Source organism: Bombina bombina, chromosome 5 (assembly GCF_027579735.1).
Source record: "Bombina bombina isolate aBomBom1 chromosome 5, aBomBom1.pri, whole genome shotgun sequence".
Classification (NCBI taxonomy): Eukaryota; Metazoa; Chordata; class Amphibia; order Anura; family Bombinatoridae; genus Bombina; species Bombina bombina.
Window position 1 is genome coordinate 629170996 of NC_069503.1, and position 21950 is coordinate 629192945.

A 21950-nucleotide genomic window follows, 5' to 3' on the forward strand; every position below is an offset into this window, starting at 1 on the left:
TGTTTCAGTGTGGTCTCCCAGGGAAGAAATATCTCTCTTAAGTTCTGCAACTGAAGTCTTAAGATCTTGTTTAAGAGAGGAGTAGTGGGAGTCCATCTTATCAGAGAGTACCTTGAGAGACTCCAAAATAGATGCATATCCTGGAGTAGATCTATCAGTATGTTGGATATCAGATCCGTGAGCATCCCTAGATGATAAGGTTGATTCCCTGGACTCTTCATCTGAAACATCCTGATCATAGTGGATTCTGCTGTTAAAATGGTCTGCCACGGTCCTCTTGGGTACATCAGATCTCTTTTGTTTTTTCTTCTGAGAATGAGCCATAATGGAAGCAAACATGTGCGCCTTAGAGACAGTTATTTTACAGGAATTCAACACTTTAAGTCTCCTTGTTATCATAAAGAAACCGGCTCCCTCTTAACAGTAGAAATAGCCTATCAGTTCACTTCTATGTTACCAAGCATAATAGGTAGGGTGCAAGGCTTTTAGTAGCAATTACTTAATTGAAGGTCCAACAAGGAGTGGTAGCAACTGTCTCTCACCTGGGGAGGTGCTCCTTCTCAGCTATGCAAGGAAAAGGGGAATGGGGTATGACCTGCAGGCAAAGTGGGCCAACGGGAAAGGGAGGAGAGAGACTGGGTACCTTGTTTCTTTGATGGTGAGAGAGGAAGTAGGTTATGCCAAATAAGGTGGTTATAAACCCAGTATGTGGTGTTCTAAGAGTTTCCGAAAAATCCGGATATATCTGCAGTAATGTAAGCTCCAAAATGGTGTTATAACATCCTCAGGGTTATACCATGTAATTATAGACTCAGCAAGTAATGTTTTGGGTTTTGCAGAGGGATCTAGGGAAGACCACTATCATATAAAATTCAGAATGGGGTTATAAAGTCCCAGAGTTGGTACTCTATGTACCCTTTTAGTTGTTCAGAGGCTGTCAGAGAATATCTAAGGCACTTTAATGTCATCAGTATACTTAAACTCGGTGCCCCAGTAATAATGTCCCTGTTAGAGACCAGTCAAGCCAAGTCTGCTATGGGCTGATGTTAATTGTGCAACAGTGTTATATGGAGTATCGCTTACCCAGGATTCGTTTGACTGTGCTGCTGGCGTGAGGAGAGATTTAGACAATTCATTAGACTCCGGAGGAATTGCACAACGGATAAGGAGTATGAAATACAATCCTTAGAGCTGGAGGAGAGGTTCTGTGAAAGAGGCTATAAAAGAGACTATGTCAGTCACCATAGACTGAATATTGGGGCAAATCCAAGAAATATTTATCTTGAAGATAAAACCAAAAATAGAACAAAGGAATTCGAGGGGGTATCTTTTATCACCCAATATAGTAACCAATTCCATCAGATCTGCAATATTGTTAGAAAACATTTTAATATTCTTAAAGCGGATGATGGCTTGGTAGATACAGTTTCAAAAGGGTGTAGATATGCCTTCAGACGTGGTGTAAGCCTTAGCAATATACTTGCTCCTACACAGCTCAGAGCTAGGGATGAAGTAGGCTCATCCTGGATGACATTTAAAGGCACCTTTAAATGCAATTACACTCAGTGTACAGCCTGTGAATTTTTACAACAGGGAGAAGGCTTCAGAAGCTGTGTAGCTGGAGAAAATTTTTGACATTTCTCTTGTCTGAATTGCAGAACGAGGTTCGCAATTTATTTACTTACCTGCATCGAATGCAATGTACAGTATACAGGACTTACAACTAGAGAGACTAGAGAAAGGATTAGGGAACACATCTCAAACATTAAAAATGGTAAACTTACCACACCTCTGGTTCAGCATTTTAAAACCTGTCATCAAACAAGCATCAAGTCATTTAGATGGTCTATTATAGAACAGGTCAAAACGAATAAAAGAGGAGGTGATAGAGAGAGATTGCTTGAAAAAAGGGAGGTATTTTGGATACGCAGACTCAGGACCAGAGTCCCAGAAGGGTTAAATTCAGAGTTTGACCTAATAAATTTCTGGGAATAAGAATTCTGGTCCTGGGTCTGTGTTTCCTTATTCTAGCTCTGAAATATACAATTACAACACTGTTTCCTCACATACCCGTTCAGTATGGATTAGAGAAAGAGAAATATCTATACATTAAAAACATCATTGGTATATATATATACAACAAAGATATATATGGGTATGTTTGTAAGCTGTATGCTCCTTAGCATGGAGTCAAATTTTTCACTTTTGTTGGTTCATTCGCATTAGTTAATAAAGTATCTATACGTATTCATTGAATTAATTAGAAGGAGGTATTTGAAAATTAACTATCTCCTTCCAGTTAACTAATGCACGAACAAGTATTAATGTGACTCTTTGATTAGATTATATTATCAATATTAGGATTCACCTTCTAACAAGTGTAAAACTTTTTTCATTCACATTTATGTATAGTTGATTGTTATAGTTTAGAATTCACATATGATTGTATCTATCACAGATTTTTTGATATGGGACAAATGTTATCCTGTTATATCTAATGTGAGAAGGGCTGGATTTGGCTTCACTCCAGGTATGGTTTTAATTATTTTTTAACCAATCAGGTAACAGGAACCAGTATATAGGACTGGTGCTCACCTGAGACTGCAGCTACGATTACGGCTTAATTGCCGAAACATGTCAGCAGACAGTCACTGAAGTGAAGCTATCTCCAACTACTGCACAGCTTGAGAATCCTATACCCCTGTTGGGACAAAGATTTTTTAATTGCAATAAAAGAAAAAGAATTTGAATTCACCACCGGCTGCCTGTGCACCTTATTTGTTTGTTGAAATTGAGAGATTTAGCTTGCAAGTTCATTTCTGTGGCAATGGCTGCAGGCCAAGAACGAGCCTTATGTCTGCCTCTTGTCACTCAGGTAGAGACCTGAGTAGGATTCTTCAGCTATGCCAGGTGCTGTTATATGCTGAGGTCATGGGACGAGGCCCTAGCCTGCTCCTCTAACAAGGATCGACAAGAGAAAAGGATTGAAGGCTGGATCAGCAGAATGAGTCTGGTTATTTGGTAAGAGAGGATGGGCAGTCTGTAGAGCACCTGTAACCTTTCATGTATCTATTTGGTTTTCTTGACTTACAGCACTTATCGGTTGGTAATTGAACATTTGTGAAGAAAAGGAAATTGAATATTGATGGTGTTATTGAGCTCAGCTGTGTTTGATTGATTTGATGGGGAAAAAAATATCAGCAGCCAGCAGGTCCTCTTTTATGACATTGAACAAGAATTTTGGAAATATTGGTGTTGAGACCTATATGGGGGTCAATTTATCAAGCTTCATATGGAGCTTGATGCCTCTTGTTTCCGGTGAGCCTTCAGGCTTGCCAGAAACAAAGGTTATAAAGCAGCGGTCTAAAGACCGCAGCTCCGTAACTTGTCCGCCTGCTCTGAGGCAGCGGACAGAAATCAACCTGATTGAATACGATCGGGTTGATTCACACCCCCTGCTAGCGGCCGATTGGCTGAAAATCTGCAGGGGGCGGCATTGCACCAGCAGTTTACAAGAACTGCTGGTGCAATGATAAATGCTGATAGCGTATATGGTGTCTGCATTTACCGATGTGCGGCAGACATGGTACGCTGCATCATATCATGTCCATCCGCACTATAATAAATATACCCCTAGATGTTTAACCATTGCAAATGTGTTATACACACAGATAAAGTCCTATTTAGAAACCACAAGCATTGCAGATCTCAAGCTGGAAATTCCTGTGAGCCAATCAGAAAGGCAGTTGCATGACCCATATATAATGGATTGTGTTCTGCTCTATAGCTGTAATACATATGGCTCCTGAACAGGACTTCATTGGTGTGTTTAACACCTTTGTTATCTAAGGTCAGTATTGCAAACATAACATGCCCTAACAAATTAAGGTGTGCAATGTTTGCTTTAGAATCTCACTTCAATGAATATCCAAGAAGACAGAATTAACAAACAAACCCTATAAGACGTAATTGTTTTAAAAAAAATACCTTTACCTAGTAGTGGGTGTGTAAAAGGGATATAAGTTCAAAAGGAATTTGTTACTAACATAAAATAACTACCTTGGCATATGACACCTGCTCGTTCTTGGGTTCCACATGATCCTGAATTCTTCATATTGCAGTTTTCCAAGGCTGCCTCATTTCCATCACAACTTACAAAAGAAATAGCTACTGACGTATTGTTCTTTCCCAAGATTCTAATGACGCACAAGACAGGAAATTAGTTGAGAGCAACTGGGAGGGGGAAGGAGGGAGGGGGGATTAGGGAGAGGAGATCAGAGGGTAGGTAAAGGTTTTTGGAGAGACAAGTGATTTTATTACAAGACCAGAGACTCATATTTTGCTTATCTTTCCTTTACTACTTAAATGCAGTCATTAAAAGTAAACATAATAAATACAAGAAACTGTCATATTTGAAAAAGGACAGTTAAAACAGAGTACAGAATCAGTGACCAATAGAAAAGGGAAACTGATTAAACTAAGACAAAGTAACCAATCAGATTCAAAATATCACCTATAAACTGACCCACATATAGTAACCCATCCTCTTTCTTTTACTGCTTCTGAACAAGATAAGTATTGTATTCATTATTAATTATAATGGGCTAGAAATTTGTTCTTTATTCAGATTTCAGCTTATTATTTTGTTTCAATAAATTGCTTATTTATTTGTCATTATTTATTTGTCATTATTTATTATTCATATTAAGTTTCCGTTTGTTCTCTTATTTTAAAAAACATTTTTCGTTGGTTATTACCTTATTCAAATATATTTTGATATTGCATTCCCTCGTTAATTATTTTCCCCTTTTTAGCCTTGTCGGCTACTTTTGTTTTTACCGCGTTCGTTTTCTTCTAACTACGCTTCTCCTGTCCTCCATTTTGCTTCCTTGTTTAGCTGCGCATGCGCGGTGCGTCATCTTACTTGCTACGCACTTACGTTCGTTACCGCCTTTGGTTTTTCTCACCTCAGCTGTTTTATTTGCCGGGTATAGTCGCAACTTTGTTGCGATCCTGAGGAAAGTTTTCATTTAAGCATAAAATTTTATCTTTGACATTGTTCTATCGCCATCTACTGTTTCAATTTTTTATAACTGTTCACATAACTGTTTTTAAAAAAGTTTTTATTGTTAATATTTTAATATTGTTATTTTGCACATTCTTTGGGGCAATTCTTGTATTAGTTATATATAATTATAAGTGTGACTATTTGTTTACACATTTCAGATAGATTTATAGTTTTTTATTAATAATTTTATTAATATTTCTTTTTTTTCAAATTTCATTAAAATGTCTCAAGCTTCAGAACTGAATCCTTCTCTTAATCCTGAAGGTGTTCAAAAGATGATAGACGTTTCTATGAATTCCATGCTGGAAAAAATTTCTTTAATGATTCATAAATCAAATTCTCAAAAAGCAATAAAAAGAAAAAGAACTGTCTCTAGTGCAGTTAAAACTAGCAAGAAGCTAGTTAAAAAATCTCGCCAACTGGCTTCAAATGTTTTTGTTCCTTGCAGGAAAGGAAGAAAAACACCTGCTTTTTCCTCTACTCCCAAGAGGTTACTGATGGGAGAGGCTCTGGCCAATAAAAATAATTCTGATATTGTTTCTGAAACAGAAGTTAATTCTGATTCTTCATTGGAATCAGTCATATCTGAGGATTATGTTTCTCACTCTTCCTCAGAAGATTCTTCGGCTTCTCCGAAAACCAAAAAATTTAAAAAATGCCTTAAAAAGTCAAAACATCTTGAATCTAATAAAATTAAATTTTATGATTGCCTTGGTAATCCTAGATTCAATGCAGATGATTTGCACCATCCGAGATCTGCGGAATGGTGCCCTTTTTCTGACATTGCCGATTTTATTGACTTTCAGCTCCGTCAACCCCTTAAAAGGGATTCTCGTAATAAAATGAGGGCTGAGTGTCCTAGACCCATCTTGCCAAATAATGCTAGTTGCACTCCAGAAGTGGACCCAAAAATTTTGAAATTCATAGGTTCACCTGGGTTTAAGCTTAAAAAAGGTATGGATAGGGCTTGGAAGATATGTCAGGATAAAATGCTTGACACGATTGGCCCCTTATCAAAATTATTTGACCTTTCTGAACAGGCAGTTTATGATAATTCCCTTTTAGATCCTGTTGTTGTAAGGGAATGGTTGCAGAGAATGCTTTCCTTTTTAGGTAATGCTAACTCTGCAATGTATACTGAACGTAGACAAAATTTATTGAGAAGAATTGACCCAAGAGTATGCGATTTCGCTGTTAATGAAATTCACCCAGACACTAATGGTTTGTTATTTGGTGATACATTTATCAAAGAATTAAACAGTTATGTGAACACTTTTTCTAATTTAAATAAAGTGAGAACGTCCATGAAAAAGATATTCCATCAAGATCGTTTCTCCGAACAGGCTGGGAAAGGTAGAGGCCGCTTTCCCGGCCGGGCAGCATACCCAAATAGGTCTCACTTTACAAACCAACAATTTCAGCAACACAGACAATATCAAAATCCAGTTTCCACAGGTTTTTTCCCATCAAGAGGAAGATTCTGGAATCCTAGGATCCAACGTTCAAGGCAAAGATCCCGTGCTTCACAAAGTAAATCTTTCTTTTTTCTCTCCTCAGGTTTCTTTCCAAAACATAATAGGAGGCAGATTATCCCTCTTTGCACACAATTGGAATCTGATTACTACAGATCAATGGGTTCTTCACACCGTTTCAGGTCTTTTTATAGATTTTATTTCTCCCCCTGTCCAAAATTCTCTTCCTATCCCAATAAAGTTTTCAAATTCAGACAAAATTTTGGTTCAAAACAAAGTTTCAAACCTTTTATCAAAACAAGCTATAGAACTGGTTTCAAATCCTCAAAATTGTTTTCTAAGCAATCTCTTTCTAGTAAAAAAGAAAAACGGCCAATTTCGCCCAGTAATAAATCTAAGAACTTTATATTCTTTCGTTGTTTATCAACATTTCAAGATGGAAGGTATTCATCTGTTAAGAGATTGCCTTTTAGACAACGATTTTCTTATCAGACTAGACTTGACAGATGCTTATTTGACCGTTCCTGTAGCTCAACTTCACAGGAAATTTTTGACTTTTGTTTGGGAAGGGAAAACTTTTGTCCCATGTACACAGGCTTTTGTTTGGGAAGTGATTTTGTCCCATGTACACAGGCTTTAAGTCTAGTTTCACTATATTTTACTAAAAGGCTTTCTCTAAATTTCTGTATTTGAAGCAAGGACAAGCACAGTACAATTTACACCCCCCCCCCTTTATTAAAGGGTGTGAAGACAAGGTTCCTGACCAGGGAACTTGCCCCCCTGCATTTGACACTAGCAAGGCAGCATCTTCCACTTTGCATTTATCAGTGCACAAGTATTTATTTTGCATCACCATCTTTATACTCTCATGCAGCCAATTGTGCAACAGATTGTCAACCACACTAAATTACACAGTTCAGGATGATTTAAGTCTACCACCTCTTAGGTAGTGGAGGGCTTAAGTAGCAGTGTTCTTAAAGGGACATTAAACACTTTGAGATGGTAATATAAAATTATAAATTTTATATATATATATATATATATATATATATATATATATATATATATAAAAAAGAAAGTCTGCAATATACTTTCATTAGATATTTTGTCTTCTTTTCCTGTAATTCCATTCTGAAATTGTGAGCTTTTCAGTTCCTTTTAGAAATGGAAGTGCAGAACACTGTTATATTCCACATAGCTTTTGGCTGCACACTCTAGTGACCTATTTATAACTGTCTCCAATTGACCACAGCAGACAAGGTAACCTAAGTTACAAAATGGCAGCTCCCATTGTTTTATAGACACTAAGGGGCCTATTTATCAAAGCGTCACTACGCTTGCCAGACATCGCTGCAGCGGACCTGAATACAATCTCCTTATTTATCAAAAAAGCCGTCAAAAACATAGCCGTCAAGTACGGTGCAAAGAGCATCGGACTGGTGTTAACTAACAGTCATCAATGTTGCGGTTATTCGGGTTTTTCCCAACTTTATTTATACCATTTCCTTACTGTCCATGAACAACCACATTTCTCTAAAGCTAATATTTTATTTTTCATCTGTTCTTGTCCAACAAATAGATTGATTTATACAATAACAAACAATATCTCATACAAAGTTATTTTTATATTGATTTGTTATATGATACTTTCACAGAAATTAATGTGTATTTGTATTTCTATGAGTCATAATTTTTATTTATTTTTTAAATTATTATTAAACTAGAATTTGTACATATATCCTTGCACTTACTTGTATATATATATATATATATATATATATATATATGTGTATATATATATATATATATATATATATATATATATATATATTTGTGTGTGTGTGTGTGTTATGTCAGAAATCTTTTGCAAACATATTTACATGTCCCTAAGTTCCTTTTTTTGTTCTAAACAATGTTTTCTTTCATATCTCTGTGTTTATTTATACCACTATATGTATATATTGTAAATGTATTATTATTCTGAACAGGAATAATTGTGAATATAACATGTAATCAGAGCATCATATGTATTTATTTGCAATCAATGGATATTTTAAAGGGATAGGAAAGGAAACATTTTAGTTGCAAGATTCAGATAGAGCATGTAATTTTAAAACACTCTAAAATTCACTTCTATTTTCAAATGTGCTTTGTTCTCTTGGTATCCCTTGTTGGAAAAGAATACGCACATATCCTACACTAGTGGGAGCTAGCTGCTAATTGGTGCCTGCACACATTTGTCTCTTGTGATTGGCTAAATAGATGTGTTCAGCTAGCTGCCAGTAGTGCAATGATGTTCATTCAGCAAAGGATAACAAGAGAATAAAGCAAATTTGATAATAGAAGTAAATTGGAAAGTTATTTAAAATTGTATGCTCTATCCAAATCATGAAATAATATTTGGGGTTTCCTGTCCCTTTAAGAGCTGGGCCAGGTTTCTCTCTGCACCTGTGTAACCCCTCCTGATTGCAATCTATTTTTAAAAACCACCACTTCACAAGTGTTATGAAATGGGCTGGCATATAAGATGACATTTCTTACAGAAAAAGAAATTCAAGAGAAGGAAGAAATACACTGAAAATAGCATGACAGTAAAGAGGTGATTTTAATTTCTGCTGTATCTGAATCATGACAGTTTAATGTTAGGTGGGCTATCCCTTTGAGCTATTAGCTCAAATTTGATATATTTGATATATGAATCAAACATCAATTCGAATTTTAAAATCCTTGTCTAAAATATTACACTGTGTGTCCTAATGTCAGCATCAATGTTTATCTTTAATACTAATTTCACATATACATACTTCTCAAAGTATAATACACAATGTAACAAATGGCACTTACAAGTTCTGATGACTTACAAGTTCTGATGAGTGATCAATGACACAAGTATCGAGCAATTTAATTCGTTAGTGATAGTTTATCATGTGTATTTGAATCATATTGGCTGTTGTCATAAATCATGTGATTATGCATATGCCAATCAAAAGTGGTGGAAAAAATAACTAGTGTGTGGGTTATTTAGGAGGTTGCGTCATAATTGGTGCGAAAAGTGTTGAGTCAAATGTGGTGCGAAGTGGAGAGTGGGACCTGTATTACATGGCTTAAACATGGTGCACATAGATTTTTCCAACAAATAAAAAGGAAGTTAGCTATATTATGTTGTGTATTTATTTCATTTTTATATCTATTAGTGCAACAAATTTGGGGCAAAACTTTGCACCAAATATGTAGAAATAATATTGTCCCCTTGCTTTGTAATGAGAGACAAAGTTGTAGCATAATCCATAAGTAGTAATGTATTTTTCATTTGTATCCCTATATCTACTAGTGCACCAAATGTGGAGCAATAATATTGTTTGATTTAGAAAGGGTATACAATTTTAATTATTAATCTTATTTACTTTTATTATGTAATATACTTCATTCTCTTGCAGCATCGAACATAAGCTTTCTGTGTTTTCCGACTCCCATTGAGTTCTATGGCATCTGCGACCTCAAGGGTGGCGGATTGAAAACTAGGTACACTGAGTCGGAAAAGACGCAAGCGTAACTGTAGAATTTTTGATAACTTCATGAGAGCTTCAAATAGTGTCGATTAGGAGGGCGAATGAACACGATTCCGCTTGAATACCACGGTTTTCAATTCACATCGATCTGTGTCAGATTGAGATCACGGGATCGTATTTTACATCACAAATTTTAACATTTGCCAATCTTGACGCTTTGATAACTACGGTGGATCAATCTCGCGACAAATACGACACAGAATTCCAGCGTATTTTCAGTTGACGCTTTGACAAATAGGCCCCTAAAACTTTACACTTATTTTGTCAATATTTAAACAGCTAATAAAACTTTAAAAAATACATCTACATGTTATACTCAGACTAATCTTTTCTTTAAATAAATGCTAAATAGAATGATGCATTCAGTGTTTAATGTCCCTTTAAGACTGCATCAGTGAACATACACTGCAAGGGCTCCAAAGCAGCATTTGCATAAATGTTTCTCTTTTATACTTTGTATTTTCATTAACTTTAGAATTCACATAAGGTATTTTAAGTGTTATTGCTTAGTTTCTAATACATTCATATTTTGTATTTTAATCTATTTAGAATTTATAGGCTGTGTATTATGTATAGCAATGTACAAATTATGACTTTACTCTGTATGTTTCTGTGTATCTTTTTACAAGTTTCTGTGTATCTTTTTACAAATTATGATCATGTTCATGATTATAAATGCATAGTGATAACTATGGCCTCAATCACAGTGTATTGGGAGCTGGGTTTCATCTGTCTTTGAGCCCTTATAACTTTTGTGTGCAATATTTTTTGTGAATATTTTTTATCAGATAGTGTCATTATGATTATAACTGTATATTGTAATGCATTTTTGATCTGTTTTGTGCAACTTTTTTTTTTTTGCGAAACAGTTAACCAGAGCTCTGAAGTCACGGTAATCATTCTAGCGTAAATCACAATTGCACTCAAGCAGTTGCGTTTACTTTCAACTCGTAATACAAGCAGTAAGCCAGAAGAGCACAAACCCCCGCAATAAACCTTGAATTGTTAATGTTTGCACGCCACTAGTAATCTGGCCCTTAGTGTGAGCTTTCCTTTCAAAATGCATTTGCTCAGGATTAGGAAAAAACTCAGCAATAAGAGATTGTTATACCATTTTGTATTTTATATTAAAAAGGGTATTGTTATACTATTTTGTATTTTATATTAAAGGGACAGGCTGAAAATCTGCAGGGGGGGCATTGAACAAGCAGTTCACTAGAACTGCTTGTGCAATGATAAATGCTGACAGCGTATGCTGTCCGCATTTATTGATGTGCGGCGGACATGATGCGCTACATCTTATCATGTCTGTCCGCACTTTAATAAATCGGCCTCTGAGGGACTTGGTTAGGAGTCTGAAAATCTGCACAATGTTATTAAAAAATAAGCAAAACTATACATTGTTACAAAACCACTCCCAGATGGGCTATATAAATGAATCATCTACAAAACATTTATGCAAAGAAACATTTGGTGTATAATGACCCTTTTACTACACTGGCTGGTCTGACACATAAAGGAGCATTAAAGTATTTGTATACGGATAGATAGATAGATAGATAGATAGATAGATAGATAGATAGATAGATAGATAGACGGATAGATACTGCCTACATATAGGGACACTATGCATCAGAAGTTACTTATTGACTTGCAAAAGACCTACATACAAAATAAATATTTAACAAATAAAAGTGACTTTATTAATGATTCACAAACTACTTTAAAACGTTGATAAACATGAGAAAATAAAAAAAAATATGCTTTATGTCTTGTCATACCTTGTAGCAACAGCTGGGCCTGAATAGCCAAGCTGCCGACATACCACTTGTGCATCTTTATTACTCCATTGCTTGGCACAAATACTGCCTCGCATTCCCTGGTATTCTACTTCCACCAAGCCCTCAAATGGATTTTTTCCATCATTTAGACGAATTCCTTCTGTATAAAAATAATTAGAAATAGGTAAAAAAAAGATAACAACTTGTATTTGAAGGAACATAGCCATTTACAGAGTTGATATTGTAAACAAAGAGTTGACAACAAATTATTTTATTTGTATAGCTGTGATACGTTTACTGCTCTGCTATAACTATCTGCATATTTGGTAGCAGATGAAATCGATATAAAAATTGGTAGAACAAATAAGAGTCTATAACAAGATGACATTGCAAGTGCTTGAAAGCTAAAGCAGCTATTAAAATGTCACCTTCACAGTGTTTGTCAACACCAAAAGCACAGCTGCATCTGGCACTTTTCACTTCCCACCACTAGTGTGCTCTCATGAATTGATATCTTATTGGCTCCAGAGTAGCTGCAAGTGTGTTCCCAACCAATCCTGAGCTACTATGTCTGTAATTCACTAGTAAGTGATTTTGCTTTAAAAGGGACATTAAACACTTTGAGATGGAAATATAAATTGATAAATCACATATATAAAAAAAGTCTGCAATATGCTTTCATTATTTATTTTGTCCACTTTTCCTGTAATTCCATTCTGAAATTGTGAGCTTTTCAGTTCCTCTTAGAAATGGAAGTGCAGAAAACTGTTATATTACACATAGCAATTGTTGGCCACAACAGAGAAGGTAACCTAAGTTACAACATGGCAGTGTACAGTGTTTTATAGACACTAAAACTTTACACTTATTTTGTCATGGAACTTTAAAAAAAATATATCTACATATCTATACATATACAGACTAATATTTTCTTTGAATGCATCATTCTATCTAGCATTTATTTAGTATTTAATGTCCCTTTATGTCCTTAAAGGGATGACTGCTAATTGCATAGACTTTTATGTCCTTTTAAGATAATAAAAATAATAATCACAAAGTTTGCTGGATTATTTGAATTAATTTCAAATAAAAAATCAAGCAGCCCCTTTAACAAAAAACAAAGTCATGAAAGATGTTTCAGCAACAAAATAGTTACTTCATGCATGCTGGTAAAAATGTTACTCTAAAAGTAAGCAGGGCTTTTCTGCAGACGGGAAAGGGTTAAAGTGAATGTAAATTTTGATGCTAAAGTGCCCGGTTTTTAAAAGTTCAATTAAAAACAAGGGCACTTTAATTCATCAAAATTTACATTTCACTCTTGTTGTGAAAAAAAAATTACTTTTAAACTTGACAGCAGCTCCAGCTTCCTCCAGTCGTCGCAAGCCATTTCTGATGTCAGGAATGATGGATAGGTCATCCTCCAATCACGGCTTCCCCCCGGGGGAATCAGTGTCTGATTCAACGCCGTAATTGGAGAAAGCCGGATTCCTCATTTTTAGACCCAGGAAGAGGCTTTGCAATGGGTTGAGGAAGCTAGAGCTGCTGTCAAGATTAAAAGGTAAGTTTTTTTTTCACAACAAGAGTGAAATGTAAATTTTGATGAATTAAAGTGCCCCTGTTTTTAATTAAATTTTTAAAAACCGGGCACTTTAGCATCAAAATTTACATTCTTAAAATGTTAAGATTTACACTACTCAAGCAAAAGAATTTACGGTATTCAAGTGAGTATGTTAGCTTACATATAAAAACAAATAATCAATCATTTTGTGTTGCTGCTGCTGGCATTTAGCAGTAGCTACTACTTTAGCTTTATTTAACTTTATCTTTAATCTGCTGTTCAGCTTCTCCTCTGCTGCCCTGAAAATGTTTCCCATAGGAAATTTAGGTTTAACACAGTTCCATTAATGAATTAATAATGTTGTTAAAATTCAGCAAAACCAAATGATACAAGTGATTAAAACTGGGTAAACGGAAATATTTATTTATTTTAAATGACAAATGATTTGTTCAAAACAAATTTCTGTCTGTGCAGTTGCACATGACTATCATTTATACTATGCAGCTGATATACCAATTAATTAATTAATTAATTAATTAATTAAGGAGGAATAAATATTACTGTGAAATGTCCCTTTAAAGGAATGAGCTGTAAGCTTTCATTGTATAATATGGATATCTATTTTCACAACGACACTAAAAAAAATGTCAAATATATTTTTCATAATTATTGGAATACAATAGTCAAAGTATGGTAAATATGTGATCAAATTCCTTTGGCCAAAAAAGATCTAATACCAGATATATATTTGATGGAGCTGAACTGCACTGAAATCCCATCAAGTTCAACTGATGAATCAGATCTCATAATCACTGTCAGTACATTAGATGTGGCTCGGAGAGGCGAGGGCAGCTGAGATCCACAAAACCTAGTAAATAAAAAAAGAGAAACACAATAATAATGAATATTGGAATGCAGGTGCCACATTATTTAAAGGGATACTAAATAAAAAATAATAATAATTATAAAGCTATATTTCAGACCTCCATGAATCCAAAGGGGCCTTTTTTCTAAATGTAAGTAGGCTAAGGAGTGTACACATTTCCGTAGCACTCTTTTGCAGCAGTTTATGCTTGTTGCAATTGGCAGCGTTGGTGCAAACACTACTTAAAGGGACAGTTTACTCAAAATATTTCTCCCCTTCAATTTGTTCCCAATGATCCACTTAACCTGTTGGAGTGTATTACATTGTTTACAGGTAGCTCATTTACCCTTATATTGGCATTTGAAATAGTTGATTTAGCATGTGGTATCCCCACCTATTCTGAAAGTTTGTGGCCACTGGTCCAAACTATAGATAAGCTTTGTAAACACAGCCAGCAGAAGAAATTACACTCCCAGTGGGATATAGCAGAGATAAGGTAATACAATGTTGATTTTCCATTGTTCTCTACAAGTACTGGTAATTGTTTTATGGACAGATATAAGATAAAGAAGCAGGTACGTGTACATAATGTGATACAGTAATGAGGTCTGATTATACCTACAAGCTCAACCCATTTTATTAGGTTGTGGGTTCAAAACACAAAATAAGAGCTTTAATATACACAAATAAACATTAAAAAGCAAATTTTCATACATTTTTACTCTGCAGTTGGTAAAAAAAGCAATTGTAAACACATTAAAGGAAAAACTATTTTACAGTATACTGTCCCTTTAATGCACTCTTGAGCCTTACCTAGGCTTACTTTACAACAAGGGATACCAAAAGGATAAAGAATTCAAGTGGCAATTGTTTTTAATTGCACGCTCTATCTGAATCATGAAAGTTTAATTTTGAATTTAGTGCCCCTTTAACAATTTGTTATAATAACACAAAACTCCACTAATGTATATGAAGATTTTTGTTGTTACTAACCTTTAATACGTTTACAACTATAATGTGATCTAACTGGAGCACTCATATCATTCTGTTCATGGACATCACCAAAATATCTTGGCACCATATTTTAACTGCACTCTGTTAATTTTAGACTATCTACTAATTGATATATTTTTTTGTTGTTGTAACATTTGTTGTAACATTTGGGTAGGCTGACCATATTGCCGCTTTAAAAAGGGACACATAGGAAAAATACATATGTCAGGGCTGTTTAAAGACATGGTTTTGTATAAGAACCCTCACATATGTATTTTTCCTATGTGTTCCTTCTTAAAGCGGCAATATGGTCAGCCTACATTTGGGGCATATTGTGGGAAGGATGGGGAAGAGATATATAGCATATTCAGTGTAAAAAAGTGGCTTATCTACCCTAATATAGGGCAATACAGGACACAGTTCCTAAATAGAGGCTCTTACATTTACCTAATATCGTTGATTTTTCCCCTCCTCCACATACTGTATGTGATAGACAACCTAAAATCAGCAACATTGAAGTACTTTATACAAGTCACAGTTACAAAGTTGTGTTTTTAACTATTTTTCTGGCACGCTAGATACAACTTCTATTTATGCTGCCTTTTTAACTACAACTAGTAAAAGTTAAAATTTTAAGTGGAAAAATATATACTTTATGTGTAGAAAAAGCATACTTTTCCATATTTTCTTAAAGGGACAGTACACTGTAAAATTGTTTTTCCATTAATGTATTTTAAATGACTTGTTATACCAACTGCAGAGTATAAAATGTATGAGAAATTGCATTTTCATGCTTATTTTTGCATATGAAGTAGCTGATTTTGTGCTTTAAAACCACAGCCTATTACAATGGGTTGAACTTAAATGTGATATCAGATCTCATTATGTTCTAAGTTTGTGTACACACACTTGCTTCCTTATCTTTTATTTGGCTGGAACACCAAAGCTCAATACATAGAGAGAACAATGGACAATTATCATTTTATTGCTTAACTATCCTGCATCCCACTGAGAGTGTAACTTCTTCTGCTGGCTGTGTTTACTTAGGCTATTCAATAGCCTATACTCCAGTATCAAAACTTTCAGTACAGGTGGCTATACCACAGGCTAAATCGGCTATTTCAAATGCTGAAATAGGAGTAAAGGAGCTACTTGTAACCAATTTAATACACTCTAGCAGGTAAAAAGAATCATTGGGAATAATTTAAAGTGGAGAAAATTTTTGGGTGAACTGTCCCTTTAATAAGGTTTTTTCCTTGATTTAAATGTTGTAATATGCTCTAAGCACACTCCCAGCCAGTTACCTCTTTCTATAATATAGACAACAAGGTCAGCTGGGAGATAATAGAATTTTTGCCTTTTCCAGCAAATCTGGGCTCACTTCCCTTTGTTGTGTTTGTAACAATATTCTATCAATATGTACATATATATATATATATATATATATATATATATATATATATATATATATATATTTATTTATTTATTTATTCAGTATGTCTGACACACTTTGAATAAATTGAAAAAAAAGAATAGCCTTTCCCCGTCTTTATATATATATATATATATATATATATATATATATATATATACCCTGTATACCTAATTTCCCATCTTTATTCATATGGATTCTATGTTGATATATAACTTTATGTCAGTATATGCTTTGTGAATTGTATATAACTATATTTTTCCCCTGCCTGTAATCTTTTACTGACACTATCTGCCTGTCTCCTAAACCCCCATCATGATTTTTACGACACCCCTCCTCCCCCTGCATTCAGACCTCTGTAACACTTTGTCTTTTTAGCCTGTGTTTTAAGATATAATCTGTAAATCCCATCAAATTGGTCAGTATTGCTTCAGACTTGAAGAAGAAAGACACTCTTCCGAAAGCTTGTCATCTTATAAATGTATAGTTAGTCCAATAAAAAAGTATCATTGCTCAATGCAATACTCTTGTTATTTTGATACATATATATACTGTAAATATAAATATATATATATATATATATATATATATATATATATATATATATATATATAAAAGTATATACAGGGAGTGCAGAATTATTAGGCAAGTTGTATTTTTGAGGATTAATTTTATTATTGAACAACAACCATGTTATCAATGAACCCAAAAAACTCATTAATATCAAAGCTGAATAGTTTTGGAAGTAGTTTTTAGTTTGTTTTTAGTTATAGCTATTTTAGGGGGATATCTGTGTGTGCAGGTGACTATTACTGTGCATAATTATTAGGCAACTTAACAAAAAACAAATATATACCCATTTCAATTATTTATTTTTACCAGTGAAACCAATATAACATCTCAACATTCACAAATATACATTTCTGACATTCAAAAACAAAACAAAAACAAATCAGTGACCAATATAGCCACCTTTCTTTGCAAGGACACTCAAAAGCCTGCCATCCATGGATTCTGTCAGTGTTTTGATCTGTTCACCATCAACATTGCGTGCAGCAGCAACCACAGCCTCCCAGACACTGTTCAGAGAGGTGTACTGTTTTCCCTCCTTGTAAATCTCACATTTGATGATGGACCACAGGTTCTCAATGGGGTTCAGATCAGGTGAACAAGGAGGCCATGTCATTAGATTTTCTTCTTTTATACCCTTTCTTGCCAGCCACGCTGTGGAGTACTTGGACGCGTGTGATGGAGCATTGTCCTGCATGAAAATCATGTTTTTCTTGAAGGATGCAGACTTCTTCCTGTACACTGCTTGAAGAAGGTGTCTTCCAGAAACTGGCAGTAGGACTGGGAGTTGAGCTTGACTCCATCCTCAATCCGAAAAGGCCCCACAAGCTCATCTTTGATGATACCAGCCCAAACCAGTACTCCACCTCCACCTTGCTGGCGTCTGAGTCGGACTGGAGCTCTCTGCCCTTTCCAATCCAGCCACGGGCCCATCCATCTGGCCCATCAAGACTCACTCTCATTTCATCAGTCCATAAAACCTTAGAAAAATCAGTCTTGAGATATTTCTTGGCCCAGTCTTGACGTTTCAGCTTGTGTGTCTTGTTCAGTGGTGGTCGTCTTTCAGCCTTTCTTACCTTGGCCATGTCTCTGAGTATTGCACACCTTGTGCTTTTGGGCACTCCAGTGATGTTGCAGCTCTGAAATATGGCCAAACTGGTGGCAAGTGGCATCTTGGCAGCTGCACGCTTGACTTTTCTCAGTTCATGGGCAGTTATTTTGCGCCTTGGTTTTTCCACACGCTTCTTGCGACCCTGTTTACTATTTTGAATGAAACGCTTGATTGTTCGATGATCACGCTTCAGAAGCTTTGCAATTTTAAGAGTGCTGCATCCCTCTGCAAGATATCTCACTATTTTTGACTTTTCTGAGCCTGTCAAGTCCTTCTTTTGACCCATTTTGCCAAAGGAAAGGAAGTTGCCTAATAATTATGCACACCTGATATAGGGTGTTGATGTCATTAGACCACACCCCTTCTCATTACAGAGATGCACATCAACTAATATGCTTAATTGGTAGTAGGCTTTCGAGCCTATACAGCTTGGAGTAAGACAACATGCATAAAGAGGATGATGTGGTCAAAATACTCATTTGCCTAATAATTCTGCACTCCCTGTATACACACTATACACACTAGGGGGAATGTGCTGTGGACAGACGAAACAAAATTACAGCTTTTTGGTAAAGCCCATCATTCTACTGATTTCAGTATAAGAAATTAGGCTTTTAAAGAGAAGAATAAGGTCCCTACAGTCAAACATTGTGGAGGATCACTGATGTTTTAGGGTTGCTTTGCTGCTTCAGGCACTGGATGTCTTGACTGTGTGCATGGCATTATGAAATCTGAAGATTACCAAAGAATTCTGTGGTGCAATGAAGGGCCCAGTGTCAGAAAGTTGGATCTCCGTCAGAGGTCATGGGTCTTAAAGCAGGACAATGACCCAAAGCACACGTCAAAAAGCACCCAGAAATGTTTTAACACAAAGCGCTAGAGAGTACTGAACTGGCCAGCAATGAGTCCAGATCTCAATGCTATAGAGCACCTGTGGAGAGATCTCAACACAGCAGTTGGAAATCTGAGAGACCTGGAGCAGTTGGAGAAAGAAGAGTGGTCCAAAATTCCAGTAGAGAGGTATAAGAAACTCATTGATGATTAAAGGAAGCGATGGATTTCAGTTATTTTTTCCAATCGGTGTGCTACCAAATATTAAATTGAGGGTGTCCAGTCCATTTTTGGAGTTTTGCATGGAATGTGTCAGATTTGGCTTTTTTTCTCTCCACTTTTTTGTGTCATACCAATATAAACAAAATAAATAAACATGAGAATGCCTAAACATTTGTAATTGCAACAATTTTCTAGGCGAAGTGGTGCATTATCTGATAGAAAAGCAGTGGTGCCAATATTTTTGTCCATGACTGTGTATATATATATATATATATATATATATATATATATATATATATATATATATATATATATATATATATATATATATATATATATACATACGTATATATATATATATATATATGTGTATATTTATATATATATATATATATTTTTTTTTTTAGATATATATATTTTACAAAAAATACATTAGATATAGCTAGAAATATATATTTTAAGTGACAGTCTAGTCCAAAACAAACTTTCATTATTCAGATAGGGCATTTCATTTAAAAAAATTTCAAATGTATATCTATCACCAATTTTGCTTTGTTCTCTTGGTATTCTTAGTTGAAAGCTAAATCTAGAAGGTTAATTTACTAATTTCTAAGCCCTTGAAGGCCGCCCCTCATCTCAGGGCATTCTGACAGTTTTTCACCACTAGAAGGTGTTAGTTCATGTGTTTCATATAGATAACATTGTGCTCACGCATGTGGAGTTCCTAGGAGCCAGCACTGATTGGCTAAAATGCAAGTCTGTCAAAAGAACTGAAATAAGGGGCAGTTTGCAGAGGATTAGATGCACGAGAATCACAGAGGTAAAAACTGTATTAATATTTATGCAAAACTAGGGAATGGGTAATAAAGGGATTGTCTATCTTTTATAACAATAAATACTCTGGTGCAGACTGTCCCTTTAAAAATAAATAGAACATTTTCTTCTATGTGAACAACATTAAAATGTAAAATATTCATAACTCCTGTCGGGTTCACAAGCGAACAATAAGTGTTAAGTTTTTGTTCCAGTTTGCGCTCTCCATTGAAGTCTATAGAAAGTAGAAGTTAGCGCAATAGTGATATCTGAAGTCCTGAAGTTAGCAGGAGTCGGCTTTCTCTCTCGCAATCAATTTAATGTCAACTTGTAATATGCAAACTAACCCAAAGCTAGTTATAAATATTTTACATTCCAATGTTCTTTACATAGAAAAAAAATGTTCTATTCATTTATTTATTTTTATTGAGGTAATTAAAGGTATAGTAAACACCAAAATTTTTATTGTTTAAAAAGATAGATAATCCCTTTATTTACCACTCCCCAGTTTTTCATAACCAACACTGTTATAGAAATATACTTTGTACCTCTGTAATTACCTTGTATCTAAGCTTCTGCAGACTGTCTCCTTATCTCAGATCTTTTGACATACTTGCATTAAAGGCAATGAGGCCTATTATCAAATTTCTGTCGGACCTGATCCGACAGTGCGGATCAGATCCGACAGACATCGCTGAATGCGGAGAGCAATACGCTCTCCGCATTCAGCATTGCCCCAGCAGCTCACAAGAGCTGCTGGTGCAATGCCGCCCCCTGCAGACTCGCGGCCAATCGCCCGCCAGCAGGGAGGTGTCAATCAACCCGATCGTACTCGATCGGGTTGAATTGTGGCGATTCCTGTCCGCCTCATCAGAGCAGGCGGACAGGGTTAGGGAGCAGCGGTTCGTTCGGAGCTTGATAAATGGGTCTCAATTAGTGCTGACTCTTAAATAACTCCATGTGTCTGAGCACAATGTTATTTATATGAAACACAAACTAACACCCTCTAGCTGTGAAACACTGTTAAATGCATTCATATAAGAGGAGGCCTTCAAGGGCTTAGAAATTAGCATATGAGCCTTCCTAGGTTTAGCTTTCAACTAAGAATATGAAGAGAACAAAGCAAATTTGATTATAAAAGTAAAATAGAAAGTTGTTTTAAATTACATGCCCTATCTGAATCATGAAAGTTTAATTTGGACTTTACCATTCCTTTTAAGCATACAGAATAAAGAAATATAAATTTACATACCATTTAAAAAATTAATACAAATACGTAATGACAATGACATATATTCCACATCATGAGTTTGAGTACATCTGAAACCTCAAGATTTTTTATTTTAGATATACCTTGTATCTGCAACATATTGGGCTGCTCATAAACCCTTGATCATGCTTAAGGACTATTATTGGAAGATAACAAATAATGCACAAATGATGTAGATTAAAATAAACTATTAGACAAATAAACCAGCATCATCTGATCATAAGTGAGATATTTCAAGAAATAGGAGAAAGCGACACAAACTTTCTTAACTCTGAATAGATGGCAAATGTGGATGTTGAAGAGAGGTGCAAGGAAATTTGGGGTGCATCTCAGACATCATATCAGACATCTAACATGGTTAAGTCAACTATAACTAAGATAAAACAAATGAGTTG

At 35.2% G+C, this 21950-nt stretch overlaps 1 protein-coding gene across 1 annotated transcript in view; it reads right to left on the minus strand.

The window, feature by feature from the left end:
* Nucleotides 1–21950, minus strand: part of LOC128659456 (uncharacterized) — a 162128-nt gene that overhangs the window by 34784 nt on the left and 105394 nt on the right. Inside the window, exons 4-6 of the mRNA XM_053713080.1 lie at nt 14186–14316; nt 11891–12050; nt 4060–4196 (exon numbers count right to left, since the gene is read on the minus strand). Of these exons, the coding sequence (XP_053569055.1) occupies nt 4060–4196; nt 11891–12050; nt 14186–14316 (428 nt within the window). The remainder of the gene's footprint in view (nt 1–4059; nt 4197–11890; nt 12051–14185; nt 14317–21950) is intronic.